We start from the raw sequence: 26737 nt of genomic DNA, 5'->3' as shown, positions 1-26737 counted from the left end.
AAGTTGTTAAGATCATCGTAGTTCCTAAAAATGTTTTCAGGTCATAAAGAAAACATTTAATAAAAGAGAATTGACCGCATAGCTGAGATAAATTTAAAAAAAAAGAGAGAGACTGAACTTTTGACATTCACAAGTCTCGTAAGAGAAATACTGCAAACCACTTGTTGAGATAATGTTGGGCAGTGGGCTAGGTGTACTTCTTTACATTAACTTGGATGGAGCTCTGATTTCCTTTCAGCGCTCTTACAAATAGTAGCTCATTTAATTCTTAATGAGGAAAGAATAGTTATTTTTTCCCATTGGGAATGACTGCCTACCACAGGGTTTGATGGTGACTTAGTAATGGTAAGTATGTAACTGCAAACAATCTGTTGTTTATTTAATTGAAGTAATTGCAGTCATCATCAGTAAGCTCTTTCAGTATTTTGCAGATCATTTGCCAACTTGTCTTTTTGTAGATAAGGAATGAGTCCCAGAGAAGGTTTGTCTTGTTGCTGTGCTATCACCACTTAGTGACAGAACTATCTTGATTGTGATGTTTTATTACTCAACATATTAAAATATTCACAATGAAACCATTTTCTAACAGTTAACATTAAAGATGTTTTAAGTTTTCTTGACTGTTTTTTCTGCTTAAAACTTAGAGATAAGATGAAATTTTTATTTTAAATTTGTTTAATAAAGCTTTATTAGTGTATTTACAAAAGTTTGAAAGGAAGTATTTGCAACACATATTGCATTAAATTGAGAGGATTATCTTGTAAAACTTGCTACAAATCTTACTCTGAGGTATGCAGAAAACATGATATCTTTCAATCTTAAATAATTTTCTTCTTTATTGAAAATAAAGTTCAGTATTTGGCACGTATAGGAACATATGAATGTAGTGAAGAACTGTGGGCAAATTATGCTTTATCCTCTTATTTCATCTAAAAAGTAAATATTCTACTTTCTTTCCTAGGATTGGAGTTTGGGGCTGAAGAAGTGAAAATGAGATAAATGTAGTTCTAGAAGGGGAGAGACTGTTAGAAGGGGACAGCTGAGCACGATAAAGGCTGTTTTGGAATTACGTGTATGTTTTTTTGTAGCAAGGAAGGTTTTATGGAGAAAATGAATGTGAGGAATGAGAAATAATTAGTTTGAATAAGCAAGATGATTTGTAAATGTCAAATGTAAATTTATTAGTTTTGACTAATAGCTCTTTTGAATATAGATTATAAGGATATTGTTTATATTGTCAGAAAATATTCTTACGGTTATGGAAGAGTTAGCAGAATTTAGGGATGTCTTCTATTGAACCTTTTGTTTGTTACTTATCAGTATTATAATAAAACATTTATGCCTTCTTTGGCTAGAGATAAAGTTGTTAACATCTTTAAAAATACTTCATTTTTCATCAACATTTTAATGACTATATGGCATTACTTTATATGAAATATTGCATAATTTATTCAACCTACTATAACTGGAAAATGATCTTTTAAGATAAACAACTATTAATTTCAACTCTAATACATTAAGATGTTTTCTAAATTATGTTTAATTAGAGTGTCCTCTGTTCTTGTGAAAAAGTATTTTTATCCTTGCCCTCTCTTTGTTGTTGATCTTCCACTTTGCCTTATCAGTTTATATCTTGGGGAAATATCTGAAGTTTTTTTCTAAGTTTAATCAAATTCTGAAAAATGGCTTTATATCATCACCTTTAGCAGAAAGTCTGGAGCTGCTGTTGTTGAATATAGTTATGTGAAATTCATGCATTCTACTATGTGGTTCTCACTAAGATATTTAGGGTGATATTTACCTAGGCATTTTATTGGTTTGTGGGTTTTGACCTTAGTTTTAAAGTACATTAGACATCTTATTCTGAATTGGGAGACAAAAATTTCTGCTTCTACTTTTTTACTTTAAGGAAATTTAAAAGATATTTTGTGGCACAAAACATTGATGTTTTGCAAACTGAACTTACTCTGTAAATGTTTAAATTTGAAAACCCGTGTTGAGTCCAAATCACAGTTGTTGATAACTGTGGTTTTCAACTCCCTTTCTGTCATTTTACCTTTACCTATATATTATGTATATATAATTCTGTTTGTAGTAACAGTTTGAACTATATGAAATTGCTGTTTTGTAGGTCAAAACAGTTGAGTATCTGATTTCATATGATTCAATCAATAAATCTGTATTAAATATCAATAGGTGACTTTATTCAGATTCTTCAGCCACTTTATAAAGTCTCTGAACCTTCCCCGCAGTCACATTGCCAAGATCCTGACCTTGGTGTGGTCATTTTTCAAGATCTCTCAAATTTTGTCCACTTTGGTGATTTTCTTTGGCTCTTTTGACCAGCTACTTAATTATCCTGCAGATTTAACCTTTAACTCCAGATCTTTTATTTCTCTGATGTTGTACCTAAAGCTTCATCTTTTAGACAAAGTTGTTTGGCAATTATTCATTCAATTCTCCCATTACATTTCTGTCAAAATTCTCACGACTTTTGAATTTCTCACAAAATTCCCTCCCTTCTTTTGTTTTATAGATCAGCTCCCCATCCCATCATGGTTTTTAGGGAACGATCTAAGGACTTTGAAATGATATATAGTGAGTTTTCCAAAATGACTATATCCAGTGGAAAGCAGGGCATCAGGAATTCTTGACCTGGTTTCCACCCCCTCCCCCAAGTTATGTAAACTCTAAAGACCTTGGTTTTTAAATTTAATACATCTCTTTACTTTTTTGTGTGCTTCTATTAGGTAAAACAAGGTCTCATGAAGTTTTACTTTCAGCTTAGGCCTTTGGTCTCATCTATTTCTGATTCTTAAACAGTATTCACAGTTAACTCTTGATTAAAATATTTAGCAGTCCCCTTATATTGGTTCCTTCCCTCTGGCCTTATGCATGTATATTAGCAGTCCCCTTATATTGGTTCCTTCCCTCTTGCCTTATGCATGTATATTTCCCCCACTACATATATATATATGTATATATATATATATATATATTTATATATTTATATTTATATGTGAGCCATTCTAGTAACTGTCAGATTCTCCTCTTATTGCTTAATTTCTCCAAAGAATAATTATGCCCATTATTTGCATTTTATCCTTATGTAACCACTTAAGTGTAATCTTTACCTGCTTGCAGAGATGATTATTAATCTCATGCCTATTTCCTTTTTTTCCCCCTCTAAAAATGTTAATTTTGCTCTTGTTTTTGAAGTTGTTTTAGTTTAGGCTTTCATGATGTTTGTTGGACTGTTTCAGTGGATTTGTAATTTAGCTCTTTGCCTCCAGTTACTTTTACTCACCTCTTTACTTTTCCATGGTAGTAGCAGATTTATTCTTCCAAAATATATTAGATTTAGTTGCTTCCAGGCTCAGGATCTGGGACTTCTAAGTACCTACAGGAGAATCCATTGTGTGCAGCCCATACCACAATCTAGCCATGTGTAGCTCAGCTCATGCCATGTACATTCTTGGTACAAATTTGTTGTTGTTGTTTAGTCACTCAGTCATGTCCAACTCTTTGAGACCCCACAGACTGCAGCACACCAGGCTTCCCCTGTCCTTCATTATCTCTCGGAGCTTGCTCAAATTCATGTCCATCGAGTCTGTGATGCCGTCCAAACATCTCGTCCTTGGTTGTCCCCTTCTCCTCCTGCCTTCAATCTTTCTTAGCATCAGGGTCTTTTCCAATGAGTTGGCTCTTCACATTAGGTGCCAGAGTATTGGAACTTCAGCTTCAGCGTCAGTCCTTCCAATGAATATTCAGGATTGATTTCCTATAGGATTGACTGGTTTGGTCTTCTTGCAGTCCAAGGAACTCTCAAAAGTCTCCTCCAGCACCACAGTTCAAAAGCATCAGTTCGTCGGCACTCAGCCTTCCTTATGATCCAACTCTCATATCCATACATGACTACTGGAAAAACCATAGCTTTGACTAGACGGACCTTTGTCAGCAAGTAATGTCTCTACTTTTTAATACACTGTCTAAGTTTGTCATTGCTTTTCTTCCAAGAGCAAGCATCTTTTAATTTCATGGCTGCAGTCACCATCTGCAGTGATTTTGGAGCCTAAAAAATAAAGTCTTTCACTGTTTCCATTGTTTCCCTACCTGTTTACCATGGAGTGATGGGACCGGATGCCATGATCTTTGTTTTTTGAATGTTGAGTTTTAAGCCAACTTTTTCGCTCTCCTCTTTCACTTTCATCAAGAGGCTCTTTAATTCCTTTTCTCTTCTTGCCATAAGGGTATCACCTGCATATCTGAGGTTATTGATCTTTCTCCTGGCAATCTTGATTCCAGCTTGTGCTTCATCCAGCCTGGCATTTTGCATCATGTACTCTGCATATAAGTTAAATAAGCAGAGTGACAATATACAACCTTGACATACTCCTTTCCCAATTTGGAACCTGTCCGTTGTTCCATATCTGGTTTTAACTGTTGTTTCTTGACCTGCATACAGGCTTCTCAGGAGGCAGGTAAAGTAGTCTTGTATTCCATCTCTGAAAGAATTTTCCACGTTTGTTGTGATCCACACAATCATAGGCTTTAATGTAGTCAATGAAGCAGAAGTAGATGTTCTTCTGGGATTCTCTTTGCTTTTTCTATGATCCAGCAGATGTTGGCAATTTGATCTCTGGTTTCTCTGTCTTTTCTAAATCCAGCTTGAACATCTGGAAGTTTTCAGTTCCCACACTGTTCAAGTCTAGCTTAGAGGATTTTGAGTATTACTTTGCTTGCATGGGAAATGAGTGCAATTGTGTGGTCGTTTGAACATTCTTTGGCATTGCCCTTCTTTGAGATTGAAATGAAAACTGACCTTTTCCAGGCTTGTGGCCACTGCTAATTTTTTCAAATTTGCTGGCATATTGAGTGCAACACTTTAACAGCATCATGTTTTAGGATTTGAAATAGCTCAGCTGGAATTCCATCACCTCTGCTAGCTTTGGTACAGATAGATGTATCTGAACTTGTATTTCTTTTCTTTCTGACAGTGGATACTACTATAACCTTGTTACATTAGTTTAGATGTCACCTCTGTGAACAAGTCTTTCCTACCTCCCATGTAGATTTATTCACCCCCTTTGTTGGAATGCATCCATATAATACTGGGCACTGACCTCTACCATATCACTTATCACATATTATTTGTAGGTGGCAGTGAAGGGTGGTTAACATTTTAAGAGTTTGATAAGATCAACATGTGATGGAAGAAGTTGTCCTCTCACCTTGAACTTAAATATGGATTGTTTGCAAGACTTAAGCTAGACTAGATTGTGGCCAAATCAATCATATTCACATGTCAAAAGATAAAGACAAATTTTTAGATAGGGTTTTGTCTAAAGAAGTAGGATTGGAAAGTAGTTTTGTCATTTGAAAGTCTAGAAAAACATGCTTTAAGAATCAGAATTGAACATAACTTACCCAGAACTGTTTAGGGTTGAGAGTATCTTATGCTCTAGACGACTGTTGTGTGTTCGTCAGACTTTATCCCTGCCTGAGTGAAGTGTCCCTCAGTGCTGCCTTTTGCTCTCAATCACTCCTTCCCAAGCAGCCTGCCTGTTATTTGACTTCCAGTGTATCATTAAGACAGTAATGGAATGGCGCAGTTAGTGAACTTGAACATCTGATCCACTTGGTAACTTATGTTTCACTGTATATTAATTGTTAGAACTCTTAAAAACCTGATTATTGCCAGTCTGTCTGATGTAGATCGATTGTGCCAGAGAGACATGTTTTGTGTGTGTTCTGAATGGCTGAGGGCACAGCCTCAGTGGGAGGCCTATGGGAAGCTTGTCAATCCACTTCCTTGAGTTTCCTTCAGTCTGCACCTTTCCTGTCAGTGACTCCAGGGTTCTACCAGTCACCAAAACTAAAATATTTTTGTAAATACCCTTTGAAACATTCCTGTTTTATTCTGTAGTTGTTTTCCTTTTTCATGTTTCGTCATACTCAAAGTTGATTGGTTTCCTACTAACATACTTTTTAATTTTGTTCTTTCCTTCCTAGTTTCAACTGTTTCTACCTTATTAGTCTTAGGGTTGCTCAATATATTGTTATGTCTAATTTTCCTTCTATGTTACTTGAATTATTTTATTCTCCTACCCTTGATTGTTTAAAAGCCTTACAGTGCGATATTTGCAAATACCTCAGATCAATGCATCCTCTTGATTTTAAAGATTTTTAACAATCTAAAATTCTTCTTCATCTGATTTCTCACAGTTCTTTGTAACATATTGATGTCTGCTTTGGTTGAACTAAGTTCTTAGTGGTCCCATGGTTACTCTGTTCCCATTTGTCATTTAACCTGGAATTCCCTTCCTTGGTTTCATTTTAATCATCTACTCTGAAACTTTTCTGTACAATTTTTTGAATTTATATAACCCTGAACCCTTGTTCATAGTACTATGCAATTTTATGTTCCAAAATTGTCTTTAATATATTTGTTGTTACACTACCCTTAATGGCAGAAAGTGAAGAGGAACTAAATTAGCCTCTTGATGAAAGTGAAAGAGGAGAGTGAAAAAGTTGGCTTAAAGCTCAACATTCAGAAAGCGAAGATCTTGGCATCCGGTCCCATCACTTCATGGGAAATAGATGGGGAAACAGTGGAAACAGTGTCAGGCTTTATTTTTGGGGGCTCCAAAAATCGCTGCAGATGTGATTGCAGCCATGAAATTAAAAGATGCTTACTCCTTGGAAGGAAAGTTATGACCAACCTAGATAGCATATTCAAAAGCAGAGATATTACTTTGCCAACAAAGGTCCATCTAGTCAAGGCTATGGTTTTTCCTGTGGTCATGTATGGATGTGAGAGTTGGACTGTGAAGAAAGCTGAGCGCTGAAGAATTGATGCTTTTGAACTGTGGTGTTGGAGAAGACTCTTGAGAGTCCCTTGGACTGCAAGGAGATCCAACCAGTCCATTCTGAAGGAGATCAGCCCTGGGATTTCTTTGGAAGGAATGATGCTAAAGCTGAAACTCCAGTACTTTGGCCACCTCAGGCAAAGGGTTGACTCATTGGAAAAGACTCTGATGCTGGGAGGGATTGGGGGCAGGAGGAGAAGGGGATGACAGAGGATGAGGTGGCTGGATGGCATCACCAACTCGATGGACGTGACTTAAGGTGAACTCCGGGAGTTGGTGATGGACAGGGAGGCCTGGCATGCTGTGATTCATGGGGTCGCAGAGTCGGACACAACTGAGCAACTGAACTGAACTGAACTGAATATGATAATCTTGGGTTTTAAGTTCTGTCAAGACGGTTTGTTTTGTAGTAATGTCATTCATTCATTCAGCCATGCTATGTTCCTTAGAATTATTCTAAATGTCATTGCTCTGAGTATTTGAGATACTTTTCTGTCAGAGGGACAGAAAAGTCCTCTGGCAAGTTTCTAATACTAGCCGGCAAGATATTGGATTAGGCAGACAGCCTGTATTTGTTAATTAAAGTTTTGTTTGCTTTTCCTGTTTATAGATATAAATAATTTCTGTAGTGATGTAATTTGAATTTATAGATTTTTAACATTGTTGGATTGAGACCCTAACTCACTTGTTACATGATGAATAGTGGTTGCTGCCTTTAGTGCAGGCCCTTCTTTCATACCTGAGCAGCTGTCTTAGTGCCGCTGGCCTAGCCCTCATCTAGTGTTTACAAGGAATCCAGAGTGACTTTTCTTAGGTTCTGATGTGGTCGTATGACTTTTCATGGGTTTCTTTATTGTTTTCAGGTTGAACTTAAGTCTGTAGGTTTTGCCCTTCAGTATCTGATTTTGACCTACTTGTCATCCTGTGTGAAGCAGATAGCACTGGTGATTCACCAAGCTGAGTCCACGGAGTCTTAACTTAGCCTTTACTTTCCATGACACCCTTTCACAGCTCTTGTCCCTTAGTATGCACTCTGCATTCTGGTAGAATCCTCTGCCTGTGCTCTCATCACTTTGTATTAAGAGTTTGAGCAAACTCCGGGAGATAGTGAAGGATAGAGAAGCTTGGCGTGCTGCAGTCCACGGAATTGCAGAGTCAGACACGACTGAGCAACTGACCAACAGCTATTTACTCTCCTGTTGGCCTGACTTCTCACTGGTGACAGGGACTGTGCTGTTTCTCCCTATTGTGTGCAAGTGGTTCAGTGCATGTAGTTTGTTGCCCAGTAAATGTTCATTGAATGCCCTGAAACAGAGGAAAAAACATTAGGTTGGATTAGGAATCTGGGTTCTAGATAAGTTTGTGACTGGGTAGTTCTATGGGGTTTGCTATTTGGACCCTGATAACCTCATTTGTAAATTGTTGGGAGATGGTTTGCTTAAATGCTCAATGTGTGAATTCTAAGTTTTATGTAAATCTAGATTGAAATAATGAAGTTCACACCTTCTTTTGTAGTATAAATTATTTCGGTGTCTCTAAGAAGTCTGTCTCAATATGTCTAGCTATCACTAAAATATGTAAAAAGTTAAAAAACCAAAAATGGGAAGGTCATTGGGTAATAGCCCCCCCCCCCCCCCCCCCCCCCCCCCCCCCCCGTCTCATTTATTGGAGAGTGAGTGATAATTAAAACCATTTGGGGTGGTTTGAGTTCAAGTATGTTGCTGATATGCCTTCTGATTGTAAACAGTGTATACTTTGCTTTCAGTCTGTTTGTCAACAGGAGAGCTAGTTTAGTGAAATGAAACAAAATATCAACTCCACTGAGGTTGACATAATATTGTTCCAAGTTTGAATTTTAAAATTACAACATGTTTTTCTTTAGGTTGGGGGTTTTATTGTCAGTATTGTCAAGTAAGATAAAATACTGGTATTTGATATATTTTATTTCTCAGAGAATTGGCTAATTTACCTTGGTAAGAATTTTTTTAACCTACCCAGAAATGATTACTAACAAAAATTGAAATGATCATTCTTCTATAAACTAAAGGCAAATAACTTTTTCTTGCTCTTCATGGCCTCAGGTTAATAGATGTGGAAAGGTTGAAACCTAAGTTGCCCCAATGTTTCACCCTTCTTGGGAGCTTACGAGCTATTTCATAAATGACTTTTCCCAGTTCCAGTTATCAAGAGAATTGGAGCCTAGGGCAACCAATCTGGACAGAAGCCATCTCTTTGGTCAAGTTATTGTTTTGAGGCCCTAATAAAACCATTAAGGCCACTTGGCCAATGACCCATAAGGTCGTGCGCTTAAAACTTCAGCCATGATGGACTTTATTGTATCGGTGCGTATCTACTCAGTTTAATAGTTTTTTTGTGTGAAGTTTATGTTTGTTTATGGTTAAATTTACTTAAGCATTAGCTTTTAACTAAAAATAATGAAAGATATTCAGGGAATTTGGTTTTTACACTAAACATTTCAAAAATTCTGTTTTGTACAAACTTAGATATACATGGGCACTTAAGCTGGTCAGTGAAGGCAGGTTATTAGAATTTGTTTTTCAATTTCACATAAGTGTGTCTCAATTAATGAGTTGAATGTATTTTAATATGTTGATCCCTGACATGTACACTGTGATTGTCAGTTGTATAGCAATGTCTCAAAAGTTGATCTAAGTTTAGTACTAACAACATATTAAGTTGATAATATATAATTCTGTAAAATGGTTGTCATTTTGAAAATGTATTCCAAGGACTCTTTTCCAAATAAATATGAAAAGGATTAACTTTGGGGACATATTCCCCACATAATTTAAAAATTATTTCTCAAAAAAATTAGGTGGATTCTTCTATTGGGAAAAAACAACATTTTCTTTTAATCCACATATACAGTTACCCAGTGGCACCCCACTCCAGTACTCTTGCCTGGAAGATCCCATGGGTGGAGGAGCCTGGTAGGCTGCAGTCCATGGGGTCGCTAAGAGTCGGATACGACTGAGCAACTTCACTTTCACTTTTCACTTTCATGCACTGGAGAAGGAAATGGCAACCCACTCCAGTGTTCTTGCCTGGAGAATCCCAGGGACGGGGGAGCCTGGTGGGCTGCCGTCTATGAGGTTGCACAGAGTCGGACACGACTGAAGCGACTTAGCAGCAGTAGCAGCAGCAACAGCTGATTCATTCTTGGAAGGGTTTATTGACTTCTGTTAGAAAGTTGGAAGAAAACTTATATATTTAACAGTAAACAGATGAGGTTTTGAGAAAGTACTTTCAACTTTATTTTAAAAAGATGGAGAGGGCATAGTAAGATAAGTGAATAGAGTAAAGTTACATTTTTTAATGTTTTTTAGTCAAACATTAGCTACAACATTGAGAATGATGTTTGCCTTTCATGAGGTTGATCTCTTTAGTTCCTCATTTGCTTCAGTATACCATCATCCTATGAATTCTTCAACAATATCTTTAGCATACATTTTTCTTCTTACAACCAGAGATACCATTGTAATTTAAATCATTACCTTTTTTGGTGTGGATCATTGCAGAAGCCTAGTTGCTATTATGCTAGTCAATCCGGTTTTCTGATTTTTATTTGTTTTGGCCTTCACATGGTTTACATTCTTTAGTCCTGGTTTTATCAGCAGTATTTTATTATGCTCAGTGATTTGGAATAAGAGGAGAGAATTTGATAAGATGCCTTTTTTCCCCAGTTCATCACAGTCCATCATATATATATATATATATATATACACACACACACACACACACACATATATCTTGCAGATCAGTCTTTCTGAAATGCCATTTAATACCTGTAACGTTTATTAGATATGACTAAGATACGGTTTCTGCTATTAAGGAGCTTGCTGCTGCTGCTGCTAAGTTGCTTCAGTCGTGTCTGACTCTGTGCGACCCCACAGATGGCAGCCCACCAGGCTCCGCCGTCCCTGGGATTCTCCAGACAAGAGTACTGGAGTGGATTGCCATTGCCTTCTCCATTAAGGAGCTTACACTCTAATAAATTGTTATATATGTTTGTGAGAGATTGTACTAGATGACCTTGAAGATTCTCTGATACTATCAGATTTCTTTCAAGGCTAGATGGAGGTTCACTTTGTCCACAAAACTTTCCCTGATTCCGACTAAAAAAATTATCTTTTGCTTTTACGTCTGTAATCTCAAATAGACTAACCTTCTGACACACTTGCTAATATATTTCTTGGCCTTGTTCTGCCTGAAAGCGTTCTTTGTAATGGCATTCACTGTATGGAGATTGCAGAACTTCTATCACAAACTATATAGAAAATAAGATAGTAAAAGCAAGTGATAGGAAATGTGAAAGAAAAAAAGACAAAAATGTAACGTTTGATGTTAGGAGAATATAAAAATGGTCTGAACCTTAACCCAATTGGTAGAATTTAAGGCATTAAAATATCCACATTGAAACCATAATTGAGGCAGGTTTCAAAGGCATTTTAAAAACAGTCCTGTTTAAGAGCCATTTTGCTCCCTTTTTTAAAGAACTCTGTGTACATATGAAAGAAGGCATTTGTTCCTTTAGTAATTGACTTGTAAGAACTCTATATAATACCTAACAAGTAAATAATACCTTTGGGCTTCCCAAGTAGCTCAGTGGTAAAGAATCCGCCTGCCACTGCAGGACACACTAGTTTGATCTCCGGGTCGGGAAAATCCCCTGGGGAGGAAATGGCAACCCACTCTGATATTCTGGCCTGGGAAATCCCATGGACAGAGGATCCTGGTGCACTACAGTCCAGGGAGTTGCGAAAGAGTCTAAGCAACAATAAATTATCCCTTTATGATATGAGTTACAAATGTCTTTTCCAGTTATTTTGACATTACTTACACTGTTTCTCTATGAATACATTTAATTTGATTTTTCTTAAAACCTCATGTTTTTAGAGCACTTTTAGGTTTGCAGCAAGATGGATCAGAGTAGAGAGTTCCATATCTCCTGTCCTGGCACGTGCACGACCTCCCACACTTTCAGCATCCGCATCATGATAGTCCATTTGTTACAGTGATGGACGGTTGATTGAACAGTTTGTTAAAATCACTGAAATCTGATTTTTTCAAAATTTTTAGTGTTCTTTTATCACTTAGGAGATTAATGTTATTTTTTTGGTATGATTCCATTTATTTTGTTTTCTCAATTTATTTCTTATAGAAGTAATGGTTATTTTTTGAAAAGCCTTCTTTTCTTGAAATTAAAAAAAAAAAAAAACTTATCCCTTAATAGGAATGATAATTAGGACAATAACAAGTATTGGCTGCATTCTCTGAAACAGGCACAATTATTAACCACAGCTTGATTAGTAGGTTGGTTGAATTATTAGCTTCATTTTATAGAAGAGAAAATAAAGAATAAGGGGAAATTATTGTTATTTTTTTAGGAAGGTGAAAGGTATTAAAATACTAATAGGAAGGATTTAAATAGAGAAGAGATCTGATGCGAAGAGCCAACTCATTGGAAAGGACCCTGATGCTGGGAAGGATTGAAGACAAAAGGAGAAGGGGGCGGCAGAGAATGAGATGGTTAGATAGCGTCACTGACTCTATGGACATGAGTCTGAACAAACTCCGGGAGATAGTGAAGGAGAGAGGAGCCTTGTGTGCTGCAGTCCGTGGGGTGGCAAAGAGTTGATCATGATTTAGCAACCGAACAGCAACAGGAGCTGTTCAGTGGTTGAGGTTCCTGAAAATCCGTGAGAGGATGGGCTCTGAAGCACCGAGGGATTTGCTTTACACCGAAGATACTCTGTTGTTATATTTCTAGAGGGTGTATAAGAAGACAGGTGCAGATACCAGTGATTATGAGCTTGTTGGTGTCAAATGAGAGTTCTCATTTGATGCTATTGTTTTGTTCTCTGTGAACTGGAACCTGTCCTCTACTGAATCGAGAGAAGTTCGGAGGGAGTGGATAAATTAGGAGCTTGGGATTAGCAGATGCAAATTGCTATATGTAAAATAGGTAAAAACAAGGTCCTACGGTATAGCAGAGGGAACTATATTCAATATCTTGTAATAACCTGTAATGGAAAAGAATATGTGTGGAAAGTACATGTATATGTATGTGTGTGAAACTGAATCACTTTGCTAGGATTGAATTTTTTTTTTTTTAAGAAGGAAGAAGTTTGAGGGAGGTTGGAGGTGTGGGGAGATGGGAGAAGGTTTGAATTAGGTATTGCAGAGAACAAGAGAGGGATTGATGAGAACAAACTGGGCATGTTTGGACCTTGTTAAAACCCACCCACTGAAAGTTTGTGATGATAAGATGAATTAAATTTTTTTTTCTAGTGACTTTCCACCATCACATTTAGTATAGTTAATGCTCTTGAGTTGTTCATTGCCACCCTAGAATTAAAAAACAGGCATACTGCTTTTAGAGCTAGCCAAGCTGGTGTTCTAAGTGTGTTGAATAGAGTAAATCTGGAAAAGGACGGGGGGAAGAAATCACTATTTTCCGCTTCATTTTGGCACACTCAGGTAATGGAGAAGATTTCTTGGAAATAGATTTTGAATGTGTATGTTCCCTAATTTAACTTTTGTTAATATGGATGTGACCCTTGGATAACTTGTAGAGGATTATGAGGTGAGATCCCATATGGCAGAATAATAGGTGTTTTGATAGTAAACCCATTTTTCTTACAAAGTATAATTTTCGAAATGTATAGAAAGCTTTTCAGCGGTGTCCTTAAATCTAAATTCATTCATTGTTAAACTCATCTGTTTGTTTCTTTACACAGGGTGTGATAGGTATACAGCTGGTTGTTACCATGGTGATGGCCAGTGCCATGCAGAAGATTCTACCTCACTATTCTCTTGCTCGGTGGCTACTCTGTAATGGCAGGTAAGGCAAGGACAGGCTGATTCTGACTAGTACTTTCTTCTCTGTTTACCAGGCTGATTAACCTCCTAGAAGTTAAGTGCTAATTCCAGTTTTCTAAAAACATGAAAAAGGAAAATTACAAGAAAAATCCAGCTTCCTTATTTCTCTTACTTGAGATAGTAGTAGTTTGTTGAGTACAAAGATAATAGGATGATCATTGTCAAGAATTTAGTCTCTTCTTTCTCTATCCCTTTTTGAACATGGCCACTGGAATTAGCACATGACTTTTCTAGTTACCTTTTTTAAAAAAAGTTGGTCAATAAGAGGAAGTGACTATAAATTGAAGTGCTTAAATTTTCACCATTGTTGGAAAAAATGACTCAAAGCACCTGCCCTATTACTGGTGACTTAGTTGAGAGTATTATGAGAGTTAGGAGTTCTTTGTTTTACTGTTAATAAATAATTTTAAACTTTAATTTAGCAAAGAGGGGGTGAAGTTGTTTTGTAGGCTTTTAATTTTGTTTAGTGCACTATAAGCTTACTACTACTACTGGCCCCTCATGGAGAAGAACTAAGTTACCTTGCTGAAAGTTAAAGAATAAAATAAACAGTCCAGAAGTTAAATACAGATATCAGGAGGCAAAAGCAGTAAAACCCTGCATACAGAAATACATGCCACAATCTTGTGTAATTATGAAAGGCAGATTACAGGTTTGGTACCATGACTATAGTTTTTTTACTACAGTTATTTGTCTCTAATAAATAAATAGATTTTATTATTGATTTGTATATCAGTTTTCTATTGTTTAGACCTTTGAAGTTAGAACCCCGGAGAAGGGAAAGGCTACCCACTCCAGTATTCTGGCCTGGAGAACTCCATGGACTGCATAGTCCATGGGGTCGCAAAGAGTCAGACACAACTGAGCGACTTTCCCTTCACTTTAAGTTAGAAAGCAATGGACAGCTATTATCTTCCTAATGATTTCATATACTGCAAGACCAATAATAAGCCATTCTATCCACAAAGCTTAATTTATTTTTCAGTTTTAAGTATATTCTTTGTGCTTTATGCTTATTCCTTATCAGTGTTTAAATATAGGAAAATACTATTTAGATTGTCCAAAAAGGTTTTTTGAACACTGATATGTGCACACACACATGTGTATGGAAAGCGTGAGAGAACAGTGGTTTAAAAATATATATTTTTATTAGTAAAGTAAATAATGACTAAAGTTTTAGCAAAGTTAAAACTTCATCAAAGATATTTATAAGTGAAAAAAGTAAATCATCAGTGACTGGTTTTTAACCATGTAGGTTTATACCCTGTGTAGTCTTGCTTACTTGTTTTGCTTAGCAACAACCCTTTTTTGTAGATCATGAAAGGGTGAATATCTGCTGGGCAAATACCATTAATTCTAAATAAATAGAATCTGAATTAATAAACTAGATAAAATACATATTAAGGTAGCTTATTTTCTATTGAGAATTGCACATTTCTGGTTTTGTTTCCAGTGAGTCTCCAGGGAGCCTTCCTATCCTTTTTGGCTTTAAAGATCTTGGCAGTCTTATCCCTTTTTAGGGAGTTTCTATTTTCTAATAGGTAATCTGCAGCCCATTTGTTTCTATAAAACTAAGACTTCCGGAGATTGAAAACTGATTCTCTTTGTTAATTTTGAAACAATATATTATATTTAAAATTGCTTCTCTTTTGACAATTTATTTGTCATGTAAGTATACATATTGCTAATTTGAAGAGGAGCTCAACCTTCAAAAATAAACATGAAGTTGATAAATTTTGTGATCTTGATTTGCTTTTGTAAATAGATTAACTTTAGTGTTAATGCTGTCCCTAATTCCAAATCAGGTTCCAAGGAATACCAATCAGGATTTTCTAGTGATTGTTTTCTGCTACTTTCATTTCCTCTTTGTTTGTTTTGCTCTTTATTCTTAAGATCATCTATTGATATTTTTCTTTAAAATTTTTAAGTCATGAAGCTATATTCTGACTGTTGTTGCCTAATTCTGTTGAATAAGAATGTTGATTTTATCATTTTGAAATAATTACTGTTTTACAAACCTTTTGTGACATGAAATGACACCTTTTTAATATTAAGAAAATCTAAAATATCTTCTAAATTGCTCATGTAAAAATATTGATGAGAAATGACAGTTTATATTTTAAACCATGTGTTGTTGCTGAGTTGAAGAAAGAGAAAGGGAAGAAGATCTGAGGGCGTTCTTTGTCGTTTGTAAAATGCTTGAAGAAATTTAAAGGGAGAAGCTTATGAGAGAACTTTCAAAATTACAGATAGTGTAGGATGGTTTGGGAGTGGCTGTAGTGAAGAGATTTAAGTGAATAGATGGTGTAGATACCACGATAGTTTAATCACAAGTATGACAGAAGAAACTTTAGTTTTGGTATCTGTTGACTTAATATTTTATCATATATTCAGATTGTAAGTATTCATGTTTTTCTTAAAAGTTATGGCTTCTCTTTTTATCACGTTAATTAGCTTCTGTCCATATCTCTCATCAACTTCTGTCTCTTTTAGAATGGAAGGTGTGAAGTGGCACCTGTTTCTATTATGTTGACTTAACAAGTAAGCCTGCTAATTTCCTGAAGTCAGCACCTTGAAGAAATTCGTAGTTTTTGCTTATATATTAGCCTGTTGATTTTTTATATTAAAAAATTGACTAGTTTTCTGACTCTTGGTTGAATAACATTTTTATTTTTTAATTAATATTGTAGATATCTAGGTGTTTTTTTATTAAGTACATAATCTTTAGCCTGGTTCATTTCCGTTAATATTACCTTTACAACGTTAAAGAAACTTTGTATTGGTAGAATTTTTATTTCTGTTACCCCATTTGCATCTCTACACTCTGAACTTGGAAGAAGACATGTATTGGGGTATTTTATGACCTCCGAAATCTCAGTGTCTGAACTTAATAAAAGTTTGTCAGTCACAGACAGGACAGGAATCAAGGTCAAATTAGGGTACCTGAGAGGGGTAGGGCAACTCTCCGTGTAGCTCCTTCACAAAATGATGATTCAAGTGTTACTTAGGGATTCTAGGCTCCTGCTTCTGTTTGTGGCTCCTCTGTTCCTTCTGCTACTTTGGAGTCCTTTTTGTTAGATGCTGTGCCAGTTGAAAAGACCCTGATGGGAAAGATTGAAGGCGAGAGGAAAAGGGGACGACAGAGCATGAGATGGCTGGATGGCGTCACCGACTCAATGGACATGAGTTTGAGTAAACTCCAGGAGTTGGTGATGGACAGGGAGGCCTGGCATGCTGCAGTCCATGGGGTCCCAAAGAGTCGGACACGACTGAGCGACTGAACTGAACTGAACTGTGCCAGTTGGCAAGTAAAGAGAGAATGGGCTCTGGTTTTTTCAGGAGATTCTAGGGTCCAGGCTTAGAAGTAGATACATCATTTCTGCCCACATTGTATAGTCTGGAGCCCTGTGACTGGTTCAGACCAAAAGTGCATGGCAGGCTGGGAAATATACTTTTCCTTGTGCTTGGGAAGTAAAAGCAGGATTGGTGAGTGCCTAGTCCTTATGTTGTAGGTAATATTGTCTCCATTTTTAGATGAGAAATTGTAGCTTTACTCATGTTCACGTACTGAAAAGTGAAACAGATCCAGCCTCTTACCCTGGAAATCTGACTCATCGTCTAGTAATTATTTGATGTATGGTTATTCATCAAACTCCAGACCCTTGTCCTGGAATGTACTTAAACCGAATTTTGAATTTGGTGGAGGTAAACTTTTCTACAATCACTGTGACTTCTGCTGGTGGTTTACAGAGTAATTTATTTCAGGTTTTCTTTTTTCTACCTTTTTTCCTAGTGTGCTTAGCCTTCTAGAAGATATCCTCAGATTATAGGAAGTGTATGGTTTCTCTTTACTTACTCTTCTGGCTTTTCTAGGACTATAGTCATCTTTTATTCTAAATTTAAAGGCACATCAGGATTTTTCTAATTACCAAAAGCATGCTAAGTGTGAAGTAGAGTTTAAGAAATATCATCTGTTAAAATTATACCTCTCCTCACCATTTGAGATTAAATGTGTTCCACATTACTAAGTCATAATTATTTTGTATTCCATCCTTCTACTTTTTTATAGTAGAAAAATGTTTTTCTCCTAGAAAATGTTATTCTCCTTTTTTTACATGCCTTTTTATTAGACTGTTGAGGCATTCCTGCTTTAATAAGAATTTATGAAACAAGATCTTGCTGTTACCTGTGAGCAAATTACTAACCTTGAAGAACTCAGATGTGGCGTCTAGTGCTCAGGTTGCTCTTCCCATCTCTTCCTCTCCAAAGGAAAGAAGGATTGTGAGAAGTTGGTTTCTCTGTACCTTTACTCTGATCATTTGTTCTAACCATTGCTCAGATCACCTACAGGTGTTAGTTCTTTATCGTGTCCAGCATACCACTGCTTCGTAGCCAGAGTATTCTCTACTTTCTGTTGTAATTAAAGTTCCTTTTTGTTTTGAAGTTTGCTTGGCCCCTCTTTTCATGGAGAGGTAAGTGGTAGGTTACATTCTTTGTACATTTGAATAGTGGGTTTTGCATGAGGAGCAAGATTTGGCTTTTTGTCCTTTATAGCTTCCTTGCTGAACCTGCTTTCTGTGATTGTTCAGCTTAAACCTTATGCATTTTTCTCTCCCCCTTCATCCCCCTAGGCTCTCACTTTGGTCTGATACTTCCCTTCATATGTCCCTGACTCAAAATATATTATGGTTGGATTTATTCTGATTTTGTCTCATCCTGTATTGGGTAAAGAGGATGTGACAACACCCTGTTCATTTGTTTTTAATTCTTTTTGCCTGTTCTTTTTCGCATGTTGCCTGATCCAAGAATTTGCAAATTCCCTTTGGTGAGAGAAACCTACTATTCAAATGCACAGTAGGTGGGACCTATGACCTAAGGGAAAGGTTCAAACCTTCAGCTACTACCCTTACGGAATGCCTGAGTCCTTGCTCTCCTGCCTTAGCTGTCTTAATCCGTTCCAGAATGTCATGATATTCTAGTAAAGTTTCCAATAAGTAACAAGAGAATGTATTAATATATATGTAATAAACAATATTTTAGTTACTTGTACTGAAAGATTTTCTAGGTTTTAGGTGGTGTTTGTTTTCTCTCAAGTTTTTTTTCATGTCTAAATTATTACTTTGAGATTTAGAATAGAGACCAAAACTGTGTTATGACCTATCTTGTGAAAGAGTTTTGTATGATTATTTATGTAGTAAAGCTGTTTTTAGCTTTCTCTCAGTACCCAGCTTTTCCATATTTGTTCATGTTATGATTTTCATTTTAAATTTCTGAAATTTTTACTTCTAAAATTTTTTTAAGTAGTTCACTTTAAATAGTATTACTGTTTAATTTTTTTTTTTTTAATGAATCTAGGTCTATGCATTCTGTATTTTGTAGTATTTTTTTTTTAGTGGTCTTTGAAACTGCCTGATTTGTTTGTAGCCTGATATTATTTTATAAAAGAGGTTTATGTAAGAAAATTACTGAAAAATTATTTCAGTGATTTAGTGGAGTTTAACACAGTTGGCTTTGTTATCTGAGACACTGCTTACTGAATTACAGTGAAAGTAGCCAAAGTAAATGTCAGAAGATACAGTTTAACTTAAATGCAGAAGGTTCAGTTTTGTTGTAAATTCTATTAATACTTACTTTTTAAAAAAAATTATTATTATTAGCATAATATGTGCTTGTGATGTAGAAAAATACAATAAATTAATAAGGAAAAAATAAGAGATAACAAACTGTATTCCTTTCAGCTAAAGACAGTCTCTGTGTAAATTTTGTTGTATTTCCTTCTAATCTTTTCATATTTCCCCCTCATGGATGTGATTATTTCATGTGTAATTTTACATCATGCTTCTTTTAATTAACATGAAGCATTTGTCTTTAATTGTATTTTTGTAACCATTATTCTTAATATCACGTATAAGACTAATAAACTTTTATATCTGTCTTCTAAGCCCATATTTGAAAGGCCTCGTGCATCAGGCCAATTATTGCAAAATTCAGGCTCAGATTGAAGAAAGTAGGGAAAACCACTAGGTCATTCAGGTATGACCTAAATCAAATCCCTTATGATTATATTTTTATTTTCTAGTGTTCCCCTTACAAATTGTTGATATGGAGATGATCTGTGATGTATATGTGAAAATAAATCTTGAATAATGTTGATAATGCCATTTATCATGTTTTAAAAATAGTCCACAGAAATGTTGTTGCCTTACGACATTTAACCTCTCATACAGAGAGTGACTATATGCAGCTTTTTTTAGTTGGATGCCACATCCAAAGACTCATGGCAATATGTTACGTGACAGGTTAAAGCAAAATAAAACAAACAAGAAAACCTGTGAATTTACTTTGGAACTATATATGGTGTTATATATTTACAGGAATTTGATATTTGGAGAGAAGAAAGTACAGTCAGCCCTTTGTATCTGCATATCCATGAATTCAACCAAAGGATGGAAAATATTTGAAAAAAAAAAAATTCTGTGAAGTTCCAGAAAACAAACTTGAATTTTCCATTCTTCTTCAATTATTTACATAGCACTTACATTATACCTGGGCTTCCCTGGTGGCTCAGACAGTAAAGAATCTGACTGCAATGCATGAGACATGGGTTTGATCCCTGGGTCAGGAAGATCCCCTGGAGAAGGAAGTGGCCACCCATTCCAGTATTCTTGCCTGGAGAATCCCATGGACAGAGGGGCCTGGTGGGCTCCAGTCCATGGGATCGCAAAAAATTGAATGCGACTGAGTGACTAACACTATGATTATACAGTGGAGGTGAGAAATAGATTCAAGGGATTACATCTGGTAGACAGAGTGCCTGCAGAACTATGGACGGAGGTTCATAACATTGTACAGGAGGTGGTGGCCAAAACCATCCCAAAGAAAAAGAAATGCAAGAAGGCAAAGTGGTTGTTTCTGGAGGGCTTACAAGTAGCTAAGAAAAGAGAAGCGAAAGGCAAAGGAGAAAAGGAAAGATACACTCATCTTAATGCAAGTTTTAGAGAATAGCAAGAAGAGATCAGAAAGCCATCTTAAGTGAATAATGCAGATAAATAGAGGTAAACAATAGAATGGGGAAGACTCTAGAGATCTCTTTAAGAAAATTGGAGATACCAAGGGAAGACATTTCATGCAAAGATAGGCACAGTAAAGGACAAAAACCGGCAAGGACCTAACAGAAGCAGAAGAGATTGAGAGGTGGCAAGAATACACAGAAGAACTATACAAAAAAGATCTTAGTGACCCAGATAACCATGATGGTGTGATTGCTCACCTAGAGCCAGACATCTTGGAGTGTGAAGTCAAGTGGGCCTTAGGAAGTGTTACTATGAACAAAGCTAGCAGAGGTGATGGAATTGCAACTGAGCTATTCCAAATCCTGAAAGATGATGTTGTTAAACACTGTACTTAATATGCCAGCAAATTTGGAAAACTCAGCAGTGGCCACAGAACTGGAAAAGGTCTGTTTTCATTCCAATCCCAAAGAAAGGCAATGCCAAAGAATGTTCAAATTACCATACAGTTGCACTCATTTCACATACTAGCAAGATTATGCTCAAAATCCTTCAAGCTAGGCTTCAGCAGTACATGAACTGAGAACTTCCAGATGTACAACCTGGATTTAGAAAAGGCAAAGGAACCAGAGATCAAAGCGCCAATATATGCCGTATCATAGAAAAAGCAAGGGAATTCCAAAAAAGCATCTGCTTCTCCTTTGACTGTGTGGATGACAACAAACTGTGGAATATTCTTAATAAGATGGGGATGCCAGGCCACCTTACCTGACTCCTGAGAAATCTGTATGCGGGACAAGAAGTAACGAAAAACTGGACATGGAACAACGGACTGGTTCAAAATTGGGAAAGGAGTACATCAAGGCTGTATATTGTCACCCTGCTTATTTAAGTTGTATGCAGAATTCAGTTCAGTTCAGTTGCTCAGTCGCGTTGACTCTTTGTGATCCCATGGACTGCGGCACACCAGGCCACCCTGTCCATCACCAACTCCTGGAGTTTACTCAAACTCATGTCTGTTGAGTCGGTGATACATGAAATGCTGGGGTGTATGACTCACAAGCTGGAATCAAGATTCCTGAGAGAAATATCAACAACCTCAGATATGCAGATGATACCTCTCTAATGGCAGAAAGTGAAGAGGAACTAAAGAGCCTCTTGATGAAAGTGAAAGAGGAGAGTGAAAAAGCTGCCTTAAAAGTCAACATTCGAAAAACTAAGATCATGGCATCTGGTCTCATCACTCATGCCACATAAAAGGGGAAATATTGGAAGCAGTGACATTTTATTTTCTTGGGTTTCAAAATCACTGCGGACAATAGTGACTGCAGCCATGAAATTAAAAGATACTTGCTCCTTGAAAGAAAAACTATGACAAAACTAGATAATATATTAAAAAGGAAAAACATTACTTTGCCAACAAAGGTCCATATAGCCAAAACTATGGTTTTTCCAGTAATCACATCCAGTGTGGATATGAATTGTACCATAAAGAAAGCTGAGCACCAAAGAATTGATGCTTTTGAACCTTGATGTTGGAGAAGACTCCTGCAAGTCCCTTGGATTGCAAAGAGATCAAACCAGTCAATCCTAAAGGAAATCAACCCTGAATATTCATTGGAAGGACTGGTGTTGAAGCTGAAGCTCCACTACTTTGGCCACCTGATGCGAAGAGGAAAAGACCCTAATGCTGGAAAAGATTCAGGGCGAGAGGAGAAGGGGGCAACAGGACGAGATGGTTGGATGGCGTCACTGACTCAGTGGACATGATATTGAGCCAACTCAGGGAGATGATGAGGAACAGGGAAGCCTGGCATGCTGCAGTTCATGGGGTCACAAAGAGTCTGACACGACTTCACGACTGATGAACGACGACAAATTGCATCATGGGAAGCAGGTTCCAAGTCATTTTGCAAAGGAAAAGACCAAAAATTTAGGTCAAAACTTAAAGTATGCTAGATAGGAATCATATGAAATCAAATTCTACGAAGCAGTGGCTATTGAAGAAAAGTGTGTAACTATACTTTTATTAATAGGTTTTCCTTTGTTTTCACATCCTTCGATGGCTCCTCCATGCAGCCTGGAAGTCTTGTGTGTTGTACTTCTCAGCCAGCTTTTTCAGCCCCAGACCTCTCTTCATTTACACATTCCTGCCTCAGCCTCACTCTAAGCTCTTAAAGCAGGAGCCTCTCTCTCTCTCATCTTCATGCCGTCAAAGCCCTAGCCCTAGGTGCATGTGCAGCCTCTCTTTGTTTTTTATTTTTGTTCTCCCTCTTATCTTCATGCCACTTATGTTTTTTGTTTTTTACTGTTTACATATTTTAATTTTGGCCTATGGAGGATATCTCTTGCTATCAAGACCCAATAGCTTCATTTGTGGGCTGTACCCCATCCCCTCTAACCTTCACTCAGACTTGGCTTCTTTGGCCATTTCCCATCTCTGTGCCATTAATTGCTTTATATCTGTAGGACTATTCCTATTAAAGCACACACACATTTTTAAAATGTTTCCCATTAAAAATAATAACAAACAAAACAACAAATAAACAAATTTGGCCATTTCCCATCTCTGTGCCATTAATTGCTTTATATCTGTAGGACTATTCCTATTAATGCACACACACATTTTTAAAATGTTTCCCATTAAAAATAATAACAACAAATAAATAAAAGAGTCACAACTCTGCCTCCCTTCCTTTTTAAATGGCAAAGCCCCTCCCATATCCATTCCTTAGGTTTGGGTTATTTCCCTGTTTTTACTTCAGTGCTGAATTTGTACATACTTGTTCTCATAAACTCAGTTTTCCCGCTTCCTTATTAACTGTTTAGCCTTCTACTATGTTTTATTTTAGTTAGGTGATCTTATTAATGCCTATGGATTTAAATACCAAAATTACAGGTATTTAGAAAAATGGATTCACACAATTAAATCTGAGAATATTTTAGAAGAAAATAGATCCTAGAAAATGTAGGGGTCTTAAAATATTTCATTATTGTAGGACTGTAAATGTAACTTAAGTTTTCCTGTAGTACTAAGATTCTTTCACTGAGAATTATTTCCTCAAAGAAATAAACAACTAATTTTAGGCTTTATAAATGAGTTATTGCTTATGTGTTCTCCTAAATGTTATATACTCAGTCCTCATTATTTGTAGATTCTGTACTTGTGATTTGCCTAATTGCTAAAATTTATTTGTAATCCCAAAAGTCGTACTTGTGGTGCTTTTGAAGTCATTTATAGAAATATATACAGAGTGGTACAAAATTTGAGTAGCTTGTTCCCAGCTGAGGCCTAGGTTCCCAGCTGAAGCCTTCTTGTTGTACGTCTCATAATGTAATCAGGTGTCCTTTTTGTGGTCTAACTAGTCCATCTTTATACATTTTTGCTTTTTTGGTGACTTTGCTATTCAAAATGGCCCCCAAGTATAGTGCTGCAGTGCTTGCTATCTAGTGTTCCTAAGCTCAAGAAGGTTATGATGTGCCCTATGGAGAAAATTCACTAATATTCACAGATACCAGGAAAATACTATACTTAAGATTACAGTTATTAGATAAGTTTTGTTCACACCTGAGTTTTATTACTGTTGACCATGAATTTAATATTAGTGAATCATTAGTATATATTAAGGTATCTTTAAACAGAAACACACATAAAACAAGAGTTTGTATTGATTGATTGAAGATGTTGTGACTTGGAGGCTCATGGGAACCTAACCGTGTATTTCCCCTAGGAGCAATGGTTCAGTGTTCGTGGCGACTTTATAGAGCATAACTATCGTGAATAATGAGAATCGACTGTAAGTTAAAATTCTGGACTTTGAGTGAAATTTCAGGAAGTGCCTCCTTATCCATGTTAAGTATAGTTTAGGGCATTTTGGGTTGGGATATATATATTTTATTTTAAAACCCTTAAGAGGAGAACTGCATTCATTCATTGATCCTTTTTGAGCACTTACTATATGCCAGTAACTGTACTAGTTTTGAAGTATACAGGAACAAGTAAGTCACAAAATCTTTACTCCACAGATCTATCAGCTAGAGGAATATTCCGTTTTACCCCAATCAGTCTGGTACCAACTGCAGTTCAATTTTGACACTAGCTACCTGGAGTTAGCTCAGATTCCATTGGTTAAAGGCAAAATCCTCCATAAGAATGCACAGGCTTTGGATGCCAGCTGCAAGTTCTTGGAATCCCTGAGCCATACTTTTGAAAACCAGCATTTCCATGACCCCGTCAGGTTCAGTAATTCTGTATAACAATTAGAACCAAAGAAAGTGCAGTGGTTACAGTTATGTTAATATAAAGATTACACATTGGACGAGGTTTGGGAAGGAGCACAGCGTTTCCATGTCCTCTCCCTGCGGAATCAGGACATGTCACCCTCCAGGTACTTCAGTATGTTTAACAGCTAGGAAGCTCCTCGGAGCTTCGGTGTCTAGAGATTTTATGGAGTTTCATTACATAGGCATGATTTTAATCATTGGCCGCATGATTGAAACTTAATCTTCAACACCCTTCCCATTCCTGGAGGTCAGCTGGCTGAAAGTTCCAGTTCTAATTGGGTGGTATTTCTGGTGACCCACCTCCATCCTGAAGCTATAAGTAGGGCAGTAACCAGATGTATTCTTTATTATACCACAGAGAGATCGCCTTATAAAGCATCAAAGTAAATTAGAAGTTTGCCAATAGCAGCACAGGTATTTCAAGCAGAGGGAAGGATATATGCAAAAATGCCAAGGGATGAAAGAATTTGTGGAATAAATGTCACTTAGTCTAGGTAGAAGGTCATGTTCAAAAGGGTGGTTCTATTTGTACTTGGAGGATAATTGCTCTACAATATCATGTTAGTTTCTGCCTACATCAACATTAATCAGCTATAGGTGTACTTATGTCCCCTCCCTCTGGATCCTCCCATCCCCAAAAAGGGAATTCTTGAGTCTGATGAAGTAGACAGTAGATTGTGAAAGGCTATTAAAATAAGAGGTCACAAACTCTATATATGGCATTGTAATGTGTATTTTAGCTTTAATGCAAATGTTTAAACATATACAAAGAACAGACAGAATGATACCATGAATATATAACAAATATAATGAGCTCCCGTGTAGTCATTACAATAGCTGGTGGCCAGTTTGTTTCATCTGTACTCCCTTCTTCTCTTCCCCCAACATTATTTTGTAGCAAATATTATTATTTCATTCATAGATATTTCAGTGTATATCTCTAAAATATATGAACTTTTAAAAAGTTACTGTAATCCCATTATCACAGCTAAAAAATTTTTAACAGTTTCTTTATATCACTAAATATTTGGTCATTACTCACATTACCAGTTCAGCAATATTTTTAAAACAGAAAATCAGCAGTAGCATTTTTTAAAAATTGAGGTATTTCACTTTAAAAATCTAGATTTTTGTGGTTGAAAAATTGGAAGATCTTTCAATATGAAGTGTCTTGTTTCTTTTTCACAACAGGATATTGGTTGGTATCTTTGCTTAGCTGTCTTACTCACTTGTTTACTCTGTGAGGAGTCTTGGAAAGGATTTATGCAGGCATATATGCCTTGATAGGATTTGCATTATGGAAAAAAATAAATGTGGGATTAGAATGCGTTTAGGAGAGTCTAGGGGAAAAGAAGAGTTTTGCCATAGTCAGCTAGAAAGGAAGATATGCTGAACTGAGGTCCTTTCAGGAAGTAGGCAAGTTTGGAACTTTTAAGAGTTAAAGAACAGAATTAATGCTAATATATGGAAAGGGCATGTTGAAGGTAAAACCCAAATATCAAACTTAGGTGGCTGACAGATAGGAAGTTCAGGTGAGACAGGAAATTGTGAATAAGAAGGTGGGTGCTTGGGAAGGAATAAATGACTTGTCTAGATATTTTGACTGGGTAGTGGAGGTAAATACAATCACATGTTTTTGGAGCCCTAACCAAAAAGTCATGTATGGATGCG

General features: G+C 36.5%; 1 protein-coding gene across 15 annotated transcripts in view; it reads left to right on the top strand.

Annotated features, from left to right (window-relative positions):
- The window catches only part of TMEM161B (transmembrane protein 161B), a 75212-nt gene that overhangs the window by 10836 nt on the left and 37639 nt on the right, over positions 1 to 26737 (top strand). For 11 of the 15 annotated variants that reach the window (XR_015168117.1, XR_015168116.1, XR_015168118.1 and 8 more), the window contains exon 2: positions 13631 to 13734. Coding sequence is in view for 4 of the 15 variants with exons in the window: in XM_086412943.1 (XP_086269069.1) it covers positions 13631 to 13734 (104 nt within the window). In the remaining 11 variants the exon portion in view is untranslated. Of the gene's footprint in view, positions 1 to 13630; positions 13735 to 24513; positions 24580 to 26737 lie in introns of those variants that run through there. The other 4 variants (XM_086412945.1, XM_086412954.1, XM_086412948.1 and 1 more) reach the window with 1 other exon arrangement.

The sequence above is a fragment of the Bos grunniens genome, chromosome 7 (genome assembly GCF_055505025.1).
Source record: "Bos grunniens cultivar Pamir isolate PY7600 chromosome 7, Bosgru_T2T1.0, whole genome shotgun sequence".
Classification (NCBI taxonomy): Eukaryota; Metazoa; Chordata; class Mammalia; order Artiodactyla; family Bovidae; genus Bos; species Bos grunniens.
This window is presented reverse-complemented; position numbering and strand designations above follow the sequence as displayed.